The sequence below is a fragment of the Mesoplodon densirostris genome, chromosome 14 (assembly GCF_025265405.1).
Source record: "Mesoplodon densirostris isolate mMesDen1 chromosome 14, mMesDen1 primary haplotype, whole genome shotgun sequence".
NCBI lineage: Eukaryota > Metazoa > Chordata > Mammalia > Artiodactyla > Ziphiidae > Mesoplodon > Mesoplodon densirostris.
Window position 1 is genome coordinate 48,854,543 of NC_082674.1, and position 15,904 is coordinate 48,870,446.

The 15,904-nt window shown below is 32.7% G+C and overlaps 1 protein-coding gene across 2 annotated transcripts in view; it reads right to left on the bottom strand.

Annotated features, from left to right (window-relative positions):
- FANCL (FA complementation group L) overlaps nucleotides 1-15,904 on the bottom strand; it is an 85,531-nt gene that overhangs the window by 1,648 nt on the left and 67,979 nt on the right. For both annotated transcript variants that reach the window (XM_060117291.1, XM_060117292.1), the window contains 5 exons: nucleotides 4,298-4,448; nucleotides 1,990-2,073; nucleotides 1,449-1,494; nucleotides 1,287-1,368; nucleotides 499-615 (listed from right to left, as the gene is read on the bottom strand). In XM_060117291.1, coding sequence (XP_059973274.1) covers nucleotides 499-615; nucleotides 1,287-1,368; nucleotides 1,449-1,494; nucleotides 1,990-2,073; nucleotides 4,298-4,448 — 480 coding nt within the window. The remainder of the gene's footprint in view (nucleotides 1-498; nucleotides 616-1,286; nucleotides 1,369-1,448; nucleotides 1,495-1,989; nucleotides 2,074-4,297; nucleotides 4,449-15,904) is intronic.

The following is a 15,904-nucleotide window of genomic DNA, read 5'->3' on the forward strand; positions in this document are numbered from 1 at the left end:
AGACAGGAGGGAAAGCAGACTTCTCATGTATTATATATACAGTAAATAAAGTGTCATTGACTAAGAGTGTTGAGTTATTTAGATCATAAAATGCATTCTTCTCAATATCAAAAGTAGGATTATTACATTTATTCTACACTTAAAAGTAATAGGTACAGTACTAGCTCCCTTTCACCTTATTGCCACCATTACTCCTACTTAACAGAGTTTGCATTGTGGTTACATGAGATATTTACGGAAAGATTCCAATATTCCATCAGTTTAATTTGTTATGCATCAATAAACAGTCCATGAGTATATTCTAGATACATTTTCCCACTTCTTGGATACTTTAGGACATTTATAAATTCATTAGTAACCACTGAAGAAATGAAATACACATTTGGAATTAACTTGAGATAATGGCAATAAAAGATCACTATTGACTAAACAGATTGTTTAGATTTCAAATATGCATATTTCCTATGCTGTTAGTCTTACTGATATTTTTATTTTTACCTCATATAAACATATTTGATGGAAAGGCTGTCCACACTGTGAATTATCACACACTTGATCAGGAATGGCACCATCAAGTTGATAGGCATAACAAATTCCACAATCCATAGAAAAATCCTTCAAAAGAAAAATATTGGGGGATGGGGTGGTGGGAAAAAAGAAATATTTATAAGAATACACAAGGTGAAATAAAGAAGTGAATAATATGGTATTAGATACTATTAAATTTTTATAAAATTTTTATAAAGAACTGACATTAGCTGGTGATTATACTAAACTTCAAAATTCTGCAACTAAAGGAAAAAGACAAAAACATCCCCACCACTTTAGTAGTCTACATTCTTAGCAGCTTTGTCAAAAATCAATTCTTAGTTTATTTTTGCAGTGTCATAGTGTCTATTCAATTTTGAAAAACTAGGCTGCCAACCTTCACAAACACTTGTTTCAAGCTAATTAGAACTTTATTTCAGTCCATAAGCAGATAGTATAGAAAATCCAAACATCTCATTAGCTGCATTAGACCTTTCCCCGACCTTTCCCCTATTTTTAATAATAAAGATGTCATTAATCACTTTACTGCTACAATGACCATGGAAAAAGTACACTTATAACCACCAATCAAAGGTTAACAAGTTCTTTGATGCAACTGCTGCTTGCAGTTCAGAAGTCCGTTATAATATTCTTCCAATTCCTTCCCTTTCAGCCTCATTTTTCTCTGGTGCTTAAAAGAACATTTGACTTTCATTATGCAACACTATTTGGAATATCAAAGCACTGATAAGACTTACAGATTTTTCCAGGATAGCACGAGCTGGAAAATCAATTTCTAAAACATCTTTCAAATTTTGTAACAGACTATTTTCTGGATCCCTGAAAACATGAAAAAAAAAAACTGTTATTAAATTTGTAAAATCATAGAAAAATAACAATTATATTGCAAAGATACCTACCACAAATGTATGTTTCTGCTCAGCCTAATTCCCAGGGGTTTTACCACTTCAAATATTAAAAAAAAAAAAAAGTTTAATAATTTAGGGTTTGCTGCTCTCATTTTGTAAAGTCACATTTGGCACAGAATTTGCCTCTTTTTATTGAGCTATAACTGATAACACTATTACAGATTTAGGTGTACAACATAGTCATTTGGTATGTGTATATACTGCAAAACGATTACAAGTTTAATTAACATCTATCATCATGCAATTACAGTTTTTTACTCTTGATGAAAACTTTTAAGATCTAATCTATTAGCAACTTTGAAATATACATAATATTTGTTAATTACAGGATTTGTTTCCTAAGTACATGATTAGAAAATCTAAATCATATATATTATATATTAAAAAAACACATAAGTACAGTTCACAATGAGACATTTTCACTTAAGATGTTTACCATTAATATATTAATATGTTAGAATAATATTTAATTACAGTGGTAGACAAGTATTTTATAATTGTGTTAAAAACATTTAAACCTGAGATCTCGTACCATGGTCAGCTCCAAGAAAACAGCACTCAGGAAGCATAGTAGGATGCCTGGGGTCTACCTCTATATTTATCGAAGCATTATTCCCTAGAATAAAGGAATATTAAAGCTTTTAGAAGTAGAACAGATAATGAAACAAAAAATAAAGGAGTATTTGTCTGGGTACTTTTTTCATTGTATACCCAAAGAAAGATTAACTAATTGTATTATATATATAGTTTTTTATAAAGGTAAATATACTACTAATTCATAATTTAACAAAAAGAAGTAATTTGAAAATTTTGATCATGACTAAAGATTTGGGGATCCGAAGTTTCAAAAAACAGAGCCAATCCATAAGTTAATATAATTAATTTAGATTCGAATCCTGGTCAGAATTCCATTAAAGTTTGAATAAAAATTTTCTATGGAGTGATAAAAATCTTTAATATATAAAAATTACAAGTCACAAGTTTAAGAAATAATCTAAACGATATCATAATATTCTTGAAAAGTAATAGAACAAACATAAAAGACTAAAAATACAATAAATGGTAAAAATAAATGTTTAAGATTTGAGTTTTATAAAAACATTTTCTGAAATCTTTATCTCCCTGTGAAGCTTTCCTGGATAAGTTAACAGAGGGGTCAATTCATATTAAATTTTTGGAAACTGTTCATTTAATAACAAAAACAACTAACAGTTTACAGAATCTCAAGAAAAGCTATTTCTACTTGGCACTAAATTCTTTTATAACTGTACTAGAGTATGTACAAATTTCAGAAATTGTATTGCTTTTTTTGAAGGTACATAGTGTGGTTGTTTAAGGTTAATTTCGATTTCATTTTTATGGTAAAAATGTCTTGATAAATTCTATATATTATAGCGTAATCCTCTGGCTAAGGTTGACAACAATATAAATACAATTATTACAGATCTAGCAAAAAGAGGTAATCAAGTAAAATAAAAAAGTAAGTCCAGGTAATTCAATAAGAAAAACAAAATTACAAAAAGTTAATTTATAATTTCATTGGTTAATGCATTTTTTACATGAACACATATTTCAGGTTAGCCTTTAGCAATGTCACCTAATGGCTCCAGAAAGTATTTTCACTTAACAACAATGGTTGTATTAACTAATCTTTTGATTAATTTGCTGAAAACCTGGTCCTAAAAGGGCAAATCAATGCCTGAAGAAAAAAAAAGGAGCTAAAAGGTAAATATAGGGAGAGTGAATAAATACCAGGTTGTTTACGCTGAACAATGAGAAATAAGAAGTATATTTAATCATAACCTAAGAGAAATAATTATTTTAATGGGGCCATTAAGATAATAAATTACTACACTTCTTTGAAGAAAATATTTTCATTTTAGTATCTACTTGTTCACAAATATACCATAACTTGGTTAACTATTCCAAATTAAATATTGTTAAGACTTTTTCAAACTTGATAAGTAACAATACTGTCTTTAGAATTGCTGCGCAGTTATACTTTCCTCTTCTCATAGTAACGTGTCACTTTTCCCCCCAGATAAATCTATTATGCCTGGGTAGAAACTACTAATTCGGATATGATTCACATCAAAATATCAAAATATCCTTCATAACTATATAGTATTTACTGTGAACTCAAATATAGTTTAAAACATCTAAAATCTTGAGAGGTTGAGCTTTAAAATTGACTTCATGTATTGCTTGCTCATAATGAGAATACATAAAACAATCATCTCATAGTAAAGAGAATATGGTAATATTTCCAGGATGATATTTATGGTTATTCCACATCTTATTAATTTTATATACTTATAGTAAATTAAATACTTAAAATATATTCAATTATTATTTTGTAAGGCTTTCTTTTTACTCTTCAATGGCATGCACGGCCCACTTCAGGTTCTTTTACCCTCCTCTATATTCCTGTCAGAAAATACTCCCAAACTTGTTCGTACTTGTCTAGTTTCACGAATGAAGACTTCATTACTTCTAACACAGTTTTTTTCCTAAGTAATGGAAGTTTTGAAAAATCTACTCCACAATTTCTGTGATAATTGAAAGCTAATTAAACACTATCTCTGAATGCTACTTCCATGGATTAGATCATCACCTTTTGTAATGAAACACCTCAGTACTTGCCCTTTCTACTTGAAATATTTACATTTAAATACATAGTAATAAAAGAAATCATAGTTCCTCTCCCAAAGTTTTAATAGTTGACTTCATACAAAAAGTCATCTAAGAGTCCAATGTCATCTTAGATTCATTTTCCTAAGAAATACAAAATACAATCAAACACCTTTAAAAAAAACCTCCTTAATCCTCTTTTACTCTACCTAATACAATTCTGCGTGCTGTAGCACTCCTTGTAGGTTTTTCCGGCTCAAGTACCCAAGTCTTCTCATCAATTTCATCCAGAACATCCCAGAATGCCTTCAGTGATTCCAGTGCTGCCAAAAACTGACTATGAATGCTTATTAAGGAGCTCTGTGAAAAGACAGACGAAAGCTGAATAAGCTGTATGACACTATCAATAGTGGATTATCTTTCACTTAGGATACAACTCAGTTTACATGTTTTAAGCTCTGTTTCATTTCAGCTAAAACTAGACTCTAGTAAACAACAGTCAACTCTCCCTGCTTCATTATCTCTTCACCACTATTAGTATTAACAGAATTCTTTTTTGATTGTCACTGGACTGTGCCCTTATCAAGAAAGAATTGCTTTTTAAAAACCATATTTATTATGATGCATTTTGTACATATGTATGGAAAGGCATACCTTGTATTAATAATTACTATTATTAATGTATACAATATATATTTAGCATAGTGTCTATACAATTTTAGTATGAAAATATTTTTATTTTCGCTCAGTTATCAAGTTAAATGCAGTGCTATTTGTAACTTGATTAAATTACTTTTACACACTGTTAATAAATAACTTTGCAGACTTAATTAGACAAAGAGTATGAAAAGGTTTTACACACTTTTAAAGAATTCAACAGAAATTACAAACAGGATTTCTTTTGATGTTAAATTTTTAGCCAATCTCTGAATTCAGTATTTCAGGCATTAATCCTTTATGGAATTATATACATTTTCACTAAATGACAAGAACTAAAGCCATCACTGATTTTAAAAATCAATTCATAAAGTCAAGAGTTTCTTATAAAATAATGTGGTATGGTTAAAAGATACAACTATTTACTAAATATTTTATATGAAAAGCCATCAAAACTAAAACAGTTTTAAAAAGAATTAAGGATTTTATTTACTGTTTCAAATAAGCAAAACATATAAAAAAGTCACTGAAAAACTGTTGGCTCGTATCAGATGTATTCATCCAAAATAACTGATACAAGCCAACAATTCAAGAATATGATACACCCTGAGTAAGATGAAAAGAAAGAACTCACTTCCTTAAACATGTATTTTGTACTTATGTACTTAAGGAAAACCCATTTCATCTCATCACTTCAGTCAGGGTGTACACATAGATGGATTCATAGCTCTGATTCACCAAAGCAGTTTCAACTCTTCTTCTATACACAGAAAAAAGTTAAGAGTAGGAACTAGGGCTTAATGTGTAAAAATAACCTTTTATTACAAGTATATTGAGGGTAGAATATTCTCTTCTAGTATACCATACTTATCCACAAGTTTAGATGCCAGAATCCAGAAATCAGAAACCTAAATACCCAAGTGTTTCTTTTTTGTTTAACTGAGCTGCACTTTATTTCCTCTTTCACTGAATGCACCACCATTCTTTACATACCCAAATAAGAAAGCAGCTTTGGTCCTTGTAGATTTCCTCTGATACCTAATAAATTCTGTAAGTTAACATAAGACTTAAGTCCATATTTAACATATTTCTTGATAACTCTATTAATCCTAGTATTATTATATATTATTAAAATAATCCCCTATTCTTATTTCCATATTCAGACTTGCCATCCTTGACTTAAACAACCTTCCAGCAGAGTACCCAATTTAAAATATAAACCTGAACAGATCAGTCCCTCTCTTAAAACCATTCAAACCAACATCCTAACTGGATTTTTTTCCCCTCTAGTCATATTCCCCTAAAGCCCATTATTTACATTGTGATTAAGCTGATTTTTGTATTCTACAAACCTGATACTATAATTTCCTGGTTTACAATAAACTGTTTTAAGTACAGTTCTTCTCAAAGTGATGTTTTGTCTTTGTGATACTACCACGTAATAAAAGCAACACAAGTTCCAAGAGCTGTTCAATAAATATTTAAGTAAATTGAACTATTTGACATAAGAAAATAATCACTGATGACCACCATTCTATTTGGTCACCATTATTTACAAGTACCTTGCAAATTATGTTTTATGTTATCGTTAGTGATTAAAACCACAGTTCTTTATCGTGGCTTATAATTAATATTGTTTAATATGTATACATAGATATGTTTACATAAAGTAAATTGAAATACTTTCTGTGGGTTTATTTACAACTACAAGCTTCAGTAACCATGTTCCCTATTATCATTCCCAAATCTTTTTAAGCCAGATGGAGAACTCCAAAACTACTCAGCCATTTCTATAGAGATAACATCTATATGGCTGTCTAAGACGCACACCATAATTGGATGGTTCCAAACTGATCTCATCATCTTCCCAAAGAAAAATTCCCTTCCCGCTGTTTTTTTTTATTAGTGAAAGGGGCTACTACTTGCCCTATTGCCCAAGCCAGGAATCTAAGCATAGATTTAAATAGATTACTAAAACAACCTTCTAACTGAATTTTCTTCCTTTAGACATAGCCCCCTATTGTAACTAAACTGACTTTTGTACTATGTAAGTCTAATACAGTAATTTCTTTGCTTACAATAAAAGTCACTAATCACTAGATGCAAACATAATAAACCAACTGGTGGACAGTATGTTGGCATTTTTAACAGCTTTACTGAGGTATAATTGGTATACGAAGAACTGCACATATTTAATGTGCAAGTTGATGAGTTTGGGCATATGCATATACCCATAATACCATCACCATAATCAAGGTAATAGATATAGCCAACACTTAACACTTAACAAGAGATCTCTAACATGAGATCCCTAAAAACACTTAACATGAGATCTACCCTCTCAACAAATTGTGAAGTGCACACTACAGCATTGTTAACTGTATTGTACAACAGATCTCTAGAACTTATTCATCTAGCACTCTGTACCCACTGAACACCAACTCCTCATTTCACCCACCCGCCAGCCACTGGCAACCACTACTGTACTCTCTGTATCTATGAGTTTGACTTAGATATTTCATATAAGTAGAATCATGGCAGTATTTGTCCTTTTGTGACTAGTTTATTTCACTTAGAATATCCTCCAGGTTCATCCATATTGTTGCAAATGGCAAGATTTTCTTCTTTTTTAAAGCTGTCTTGTATATACTACATTTTCTTTGCCCATTCATCTGTTTATGACAGATAAACAGATGGACAGTTGGATTTTTTCATATCTTTGCTATTATGAGTAACACGACAATGAACATAGGAGTGCAGGTATCTCTTCAAGACTCTGATTTCAGTTCTTTTGGAATATACCCAGAAGTGGGATTGCTGGATCATATGGTTGTTATATTTTTTACTTTTTTGAGGATGCTCCATACTGTTTTCCATAGTTGCTGCACCATTTTACTCTCACCAACAGTGTACAAGGGTTCCAATTCTTCCACATCCTTGCCAATACTTGCTATTTTGTGGGAGTGTTTGTTGGTTTGTTTTTGATAATAGCCAACCTAACAGATCAAAACTATGACATGATACCACGTTTTAGTTTTGATTTTTATTTCCCTGATAATTAATGATGTTCAGCATCTTTTTATATAGTGGTTGGCCATTTGTATGTCTTCTTTGGAGAAACGTATGTTCAAGTTCTTTGCCCATTTTTTAATCAGGTTATTTGTTTTTTTGCTGTTGAGTTGCAGGAGTTCCTTGTATATTTTGGATATTAACCCTTTATCAGACAGTTTGAAAATACTTTCATTTCATAGGCTGCTTCTTCATTTTGTTGATTGTTTCCTTTACTGTGCAGAAGCCTTTTAAAGGTATGATGTAGTTCCACTTGTCTATTTTTGCTTTGTTGCCTGTACTTTCAGTGTCATATTTAAGAGATCACTGTCAAAACCAATATCAAGAAACTTTTCCCCTATGTTTTCATCTAGTAGTTTTACAGTTTCAGGTCTCATGTTCAAGTTTTTAATTAGTTTTGAGTTGATTTTTGTATACAGTATGAGGTAGGCATCTAATTTCATTTTTTTTGCATATGGATATCCAATTTTCCCAACACTTTGTTGAAGAGACAACTCTTTAAAAATCAGTATAGTAGTGTCCCTCTCCTTTCTCTCTCTCCATCTATATCTATATTTTAAAATCTATAATTACCTATTTCATTGAAAATCCAAGGAAAAGTTAACCAAAAAAAGTCATAAAATGCTGTCACATGGTATCTTTCATTTGAAAGTAAGTACCCCCAAACACATTATCCATTTCTTGTATGCTTGAATGTAAATAAAATCCTAAACATAGCTCTGCTTAAAATGCTAACTCTGAAAAGGTATGTTTTTTAAAAAGAAAATGACAGCAAAATAAAAACAAAAAACCCATGAAACAGCCACCCTGAAACTAGAAGTCAGTTGATAATTACAGAAAAAGTGAATTTCAAATCCTAAAAGTCATCATCAGTCTCCCAAGGCAACAGAAATAAAAGCAAAAATAAACAAATGGGACCTAATCAAACTTACAAGCTTTTGTACAGCAAAGGAAACCATAAACAAAACAAAAAGACAACCTACAGAGTCAGAGAAAATATTTGCAAGTGATTTGACCAACAAGGACTTCATTTCCAAAATATACAAACAGCTCATATAACTCAATATCAAAAAATCAACAATGCAATCAAAAAATGAGCAGAAGACTTAAACAGACATTTCTCCAAAGAAGACATACAGATAGGCAACATGAAAAGATGCTCAACATTGCTAATTATTAGGGAAATGCAAATCAAAACTACAATGAGGTGTACCACCTCACACCAGTCAGAATGGCCATGATTAAAAAATTGACAAACAATAAATGCCAGAGAGGGTGGGAAGAAAAGGGGACCCTCCTACACTGCTGGTGGGAATGTAAGTTGGTGCAGCCACTATGGAACAGTATGGAGGTTCCTCATAAAACTAAAAATAGATTTGCCATATGATCCTGCAATCCCACTCCTGGGATTATATTATATATCTGGAGAAAACTATAATTCGAAAAGATACATGCACCCTAGTGTTCATTACAGCACGTTTTACAATAGTCAAGACACAGAAACCACCTTAATGTCCATTGACAGATGAATGGATAAAGATGTGGTATAAATATACAATGGAATACTACTCAGCCATAAAAAAGAATGAAATAATGCCATTTGCAGCAACATGGATGGACCTACAGATTATCATACCAAGGGAGGAATGTCAGAAAAAGAAAGACAAATACCAAATAATATCACTTATATGTGGGACCTAAAATATGACACAAATGAACTTATCTATGAAACAGACTCACAGACATAGAGAATAGACTTGTGGTTGCCAAGGGGGAAGCGGGGTGGGAGAGGGATGGATTGGGAGTTTGGGATTAGCAGATGCAAACTATTATGCATAGAATGGATAAACAACAAGGTCCTACTATATAGCACAGGGAACTATATTCAATATCCTGTGATAAACCATAATGGAAAAGAATATGAAAAAGAATATATATCTGCTGTACTGCAGAAATTAACACAACATTGTAAATTAGCTATGCTTCAAAAAAATAAATCTTTTAAAAAGTCATAATCAAATTTTACACAGTATTTTTATGCTCCAAATAAAGTCTGAAAAGGTGAAAATTGAGACACAGAAGCATTTCTCTTAGCAATTTTAATGAAGTGGACATTAAAACTATTGTATCAATAAGCTCTCTGAAAAAAAATTTTTCTACAACTGCTTATTTTATCTGTTAAATCATTCACAAACTCTTAATTTTCAATTGATTTCCCTACTGAAAATGGGGGGAAAAAGTCTAAATGTTAACAGTACAATTAAATATTCTATATACATCACCATAAATGCCAAGGAAGTACCCTATAATATGACCAAATTTGATATCAAAGTTCAGTAAGTATTTTGCAAGGAGAAAAGTTCTCAAATTTTTTTTTCAAAAATAAAAATTGCCAAGTCCTCATTTTTTAATATAAGCAGTCTCACATCACACCAAAACTACTGTGCAACTGTCTTAAGTTTTCTTTCTTTCTTTAGGGAGTTGGGGGGAGACAATATGCAATGTAAAATAACATGTGAATCAGATAAAAACTGATAAAAGGTGAGAAAGCTTAATATTAAGAGGTAACATAATAAAAATGCAAAATGTTGGTAAGGATGTAAATCAACATGAACTCTCACATTCTGTGGGTGAGTATATAAAATGGCACAACCATTTTTGAAAAGATTTGGCAATTTCTTTAAAAACTAAATATATCCTTACTTGTAACTTAGCTGTCCATAAAAAGACTTATGTAAGAATGTTCACAGCAGTTTATTCATAAATGTCAAAAATTGGTATAAGTCCAGATGTCCATCAATAGGAGAAATGATAAACTCTAGTATATTCATGCAATGGAATACTACTCAGGTATAAAAAGAACAAGCTACTAATACATGTCACAACATGGAAATTTCAAAACTATGTTGAGTCAAAGAAGCCTACGTACAAAAAGAGTACATACTATATGCTTCTGTTGATATGAAGTCTGGAACAGGCATAGCTAAGGTATGGTTGGGAAAAAAACTGGATATTTACTGGGAAGAGAGAGGAGACTGAATGATGGTCATGTTCTGCATCTTGAGTATGGGCTGCACCAGTATATTCTTTTTTTTTTTTTTTTTTTTTTTTTTGTGGTACGCGGGCCTCTCACTGCCGCGGCCTCTCCCCATTGCGGAGCACAGGCTCCAGACGCGCAGGCCCAGCGGCCACGGCTCACGGGCCCAGCCGCTCCGTGGCACGTGGGATCCTTCCGGACCGGGGCACGAACCCGCGTCCCCTGCATCGGCAGGCGGACTCTCAACCACTGCGCCACCAGGGAAGCCCCAGTATATTCATTTACTGAAACTTATAATACACTTAGGATTTATGCATTATTCCCCAATTTTACAGAGAACTGAACTCTAGTTAAAGGTATGCATACTGAAGTATTTGGGGGAAAGATCTGATACGTGCAAATTACTTTGAAAGGCCTCAAAAATCAGATGGATTTATGGACGGAACGAGGTACAAATGGAAATATAAGTGTTAAAGCAAGTACAGTGTTAACTATAGAATCTGGGTGGTGTATATATGAATATTCACCATAAACCTTTTCAATGTTTATGTTTGAAATTTTATAATAAAATATTGGGAGGAATTATATAACTTATATGAGTTATTTATTATAACTAAGAAAATTAAAACTATATTTTCTGGATTAGGTTATAGACTAATTTTTTTTTTTTTTTTTTTTTTTTTTTTTTTTTTGTGGTATGCGGGCCTCTCACTGTTGTGGTCTCTCCCGTTGCGGAGCATAGGCTCTGGACGCGCAGGCTCAGCGGCCATGGCTCACGGGCCCAGCCGCTCCACGGCACGTGGGATCCTCCCGGACCAGGGCACGAACCCGCGTCTCCTGCATCAGCAGGCGGACTCTCAACCACTGCGCCACCAGGGAAGCCCTTAGACTAATTTTTTTCAAATATTTAACAACTGATCTCTTTACATAAATCTTTAAATCTATATATTTAAAACCATCTCTAAAACAAAACATAAATATGCCTTCTGAGAAAAGCGGCTCACTGTAGGTGGCAAGTTATAATCTTTGAAATGTCTGTTACAGGTGTTCTTAACAAGAGAATCATAAGGTTGGGTTAAAAAAATGCATTTTATATTCTCTAAGTAAAATTTGGCATTTCACTCAACTATGGACATAGATAACAAACCACACAAATGGTATCACTACCTGTAACTTTCTCTACAATAAAAATCACACTGCAATCACTTAGGGAACTTAAACACTAATATCTAGATTCCATTCTCAGCCATTCCTTTTTAATTGATCTTGTTACAATGCAGCCTTAGCACTAGGAATTTCAAAAGTTCCCCAAGTGATTCTAATGTGCAAAGTTGAGAACCACAGGTGGAACAATGAAGAACAGCCATCCCTGTTATAGTCTAAATGTTACCAGACATATTTCTAAAAGATTCAAGCTCATGAGGGAAAAGAAAGGCATCCTTATGAACATTTACATGATAACTTTAATTTCACTCTTTTCTCACTGTTGACATTTAATATTTTATTTTATTTTTGCAACCAATTTTGGGATTTAGGGAAGCATACAATGAATTTGTAAAAATGGAACACAGTTTATAAAATTAGACTTATGGAGAAAAGTTTTAACTTTAACTTAAAATAGTCAATTTGTAGCCATATACAACAAACTATCTGGGTCAAGAATCAAAGAATCCATGTCCTCATTTATAGTATACCAAGTTATACAAAATTAAGTAATACTACAAGATGAATTATGTCTTAATACAATTCAATACAGCAAATGTGTATAATGTATAAGTGTTATGCTCTACAGTAAATACTGGTTGATATAAGATACAATAGAGTATGTTAGTTAAGATCATAGACTTGTAGTCAAATATTTAGTCTCATTCCTAGTTCCACTACTTAAAACTAGTTGCATCTTTCTCAGCAAATTAATCTCACTTAGCTTCTGCAATATGGAAATACTGTTAATCCTTACAAGATTTGAGTGAGATGATGTATATAAAATGCCAAGTGCTCAGGATACAGTACATGCTTAAGATTGATAGCCACTATAATTAAAAGACATATGGTCCCTGACCTAGAGAAATTCTATCAAATCAAAAAATATTTGTACCCTATTAGACAAAGGATTAACACCCTTAATATAAAAAGTTACTGAAAATCAATTTAAAAAATACATATGTATTAAAGAAAATAGGGGATTAAAGACAGTTTCCCAGAGAAAAAATTCACATAATCACATAAAAAATACTCAACTTCATAAGTTTAGACATTATTTCCAATTGCAAAATTTCAGGTAAGAGAAAGAGAAGAGATGAGCAAAGCCTCAGAGTGAGAGGATGGTGAGAATAATGAGGTATATGGGATGGGGGTCTGCTTTCCCAGAATAACTTTTCCTTTAATAACTGAGGTAGCTCAATTCCATGGTATGGCTTCTTTCTTACAGCACTCCCATTACTAGTCACTGCTTTATTACAGAACATCACTGAAGAGGTGAGCATTCTATAGGTCCTATGGGACCATGGTACATGCCCTTAATCCATTCCAGAATAATCAAGAGTGGTTTTGTTCTAATTCAGCACCAATGATTCTGTTCCAAGGCTTCACCTGTCCCTGGGTAATGTGGTTTTAAAAACAACCCACTTTATATAAAAATTTTTATTTTCTTCTTTGTACTTTTCCATACTTCCTACAATAACATTTATTATTTGTATAATCATAAAGGAGCATATGTAGAACTAGAAATAAATGGTCTGTCAGCTATCCTTGCATTTCATGAATGTGTATAGTGAAAAACATACTAAACTCAATTCACTGAAACTAATATTTCAACCATGTGTCAGGACTGTTAGGATCTCCAATACAAAGATAAAAGAACCCAGTACACAAAGAGGTCACCATTCTAATCTTGATGGGTAACAAAGTATCTGATATCAAGACATACCCAGCCTCTTAAAGACTTAATATTACATCTATAAATGTGAGTGTGTGGTAGATAACTTCTAAGGTGACTTCCAGCTCTAAAAGTCAAGAACTCTAAATATAACTTTGAAAATCCATGAAGTAGCTGATTCTGTCCACTTAAAAGTAGGTATACTTCCTTTCAAGATGCCAATTACCATAACATACTCCCATTTATTTCCAAATTGTGTTTATAAACATATTTTCTCATTCAAATTATATATAAATTATAAATAACTTATATGATTCACTGTAGAACAATCATTTCCTCTTTAATCAAAAGAACTTTTATACCAGAATCAAAATATTTGGATTACACTTCATATCCCCATGTATTTAAGGGGAGAAGTCAAACATGCATTATACAACTACTATTTTTTTCTAAAATATAGGGACAAAATTTCAGTCTTCTATAACTTCTGAGTTTGGGAATAGGTTTGAAACCACAAGTTTCTAGCAGGAATAGAAAAGCAACTACACAGCTCAAATATGATGAAAATCCAAAAATTACACCCAGAACACTGCAACTGGTTAATTCATTAATCAAAGGAAAATGTCAACCTTTTTAGCACATATACATAATTAAAAGAAATAAAATAGAGGAAAAAAAACTGTAGAAGGAAGACAAAAGAAATTATCAGCAAAACCAAAAAAATAAAAATTTTAAAACCCCCAAAGCAGGCACTTCCCTGGTGGCGCAGTGGTTAAGAATCCACCTGCCAACGCAGGAGATACGGGTTCAAGCCCTGGTGCGGGAAGATCCCACATGCCGCAGAGCAACTAAGCCCACGCGCCACAACGACTGAGCCTGTGCTCTAGAGCCCACAAGCCACAACTACTGAAGCCCACACGCCTAGAGCCCATGATCTGCAACAAGAGAAGCCACTGCAATGAGAAGCCCGCGCACTGCAACAGAGAGTAGCTCCCACTTGCCGCAACTAGAGAAAGCCCGCACGCAGCAACAAAGACCCAATGCAGCTAAAAATAATTAAATAAAACAAATAAATTAAATAAAAACAAACACAGAAAAGGCTTAGTGTCCCAAAAGCAATAAACTATCCTACAGAGAAGAAAAGTATCCCAGTAACCAAGATAACAGTGTAGGAGCCTCTCACCTAAGCCTTGCTATGGGAAGGGAGAGGATGTGATGCTAAACCACCTCTTGTCCTTAAAGCGCCAAAAAAAATTTTTTTAAAGGAGAAATACTGAGAAAGTTAGAAAACATAAAACAAGGACAAGAGAGTATATTCTATATTCCACTCTACCTACTCCAAAGATTTTGCAGCATACCATGTTGAAGGCATAACAACCACAACATTCATTATTTTATCTATGTATCTTTCAGTCTATTTTTATGTGGGGTAGGGCAATCACTAAAAAAAAAAAGGCACAGACTAACCACCAGACATTGGAAAACTGTATCTGTAACATTCCATGCACTGGGAGCACAAGAGCTAGGTTTAACAGGGAAGATATTCCCTGATATGGAGTCCATTCTTCCTGTGTGAAAAGCAAAGGTCAGAAGATTAAAAAGAATGTATTAATCTTGAGGGAAAAAAACCAGACATCTCGACATGATTTGAAAAGAGCAGGCATAAAGATATTAATAAGAGATCAATTTAATATTAGGTTCACCTAAGGCATTTAATGAAATTCTCTGCACTGAAATCAGGATACCTGGACTGTTCTGTATATAGACTTCTCGGTGAGAAGATCTGTATGTGAGATCTCTGTGTTGATGCACTGAAAATTTCTGAATAATCACAATGCTGAACAGTCTGTTTGGTGTGATAGATTTGGCATTTAAACCTTTAGATCATGAACCATTAGAAAGTTCATCTGGTCAAATGTCACCAAATCATGACCTTTCCAAAAAAATTAAAAGGCATATTCTATCTCCTGACTAGTTTTATATTACTGAAACACAGTCTATTTTGGAAATGCTTGCCAATTTTTATTGCTGGCAAGTGTGATGAATCGAGTACCCCAATATTTGACCAGAGGGAAGGTCAAGTTGGTTATTCTTGTTTATATTTAATAAATAAATAAACCATCAGAAAACTAGGTTATATCAGTATTCTATAAAAATCTTGAAGGGTATCTCATT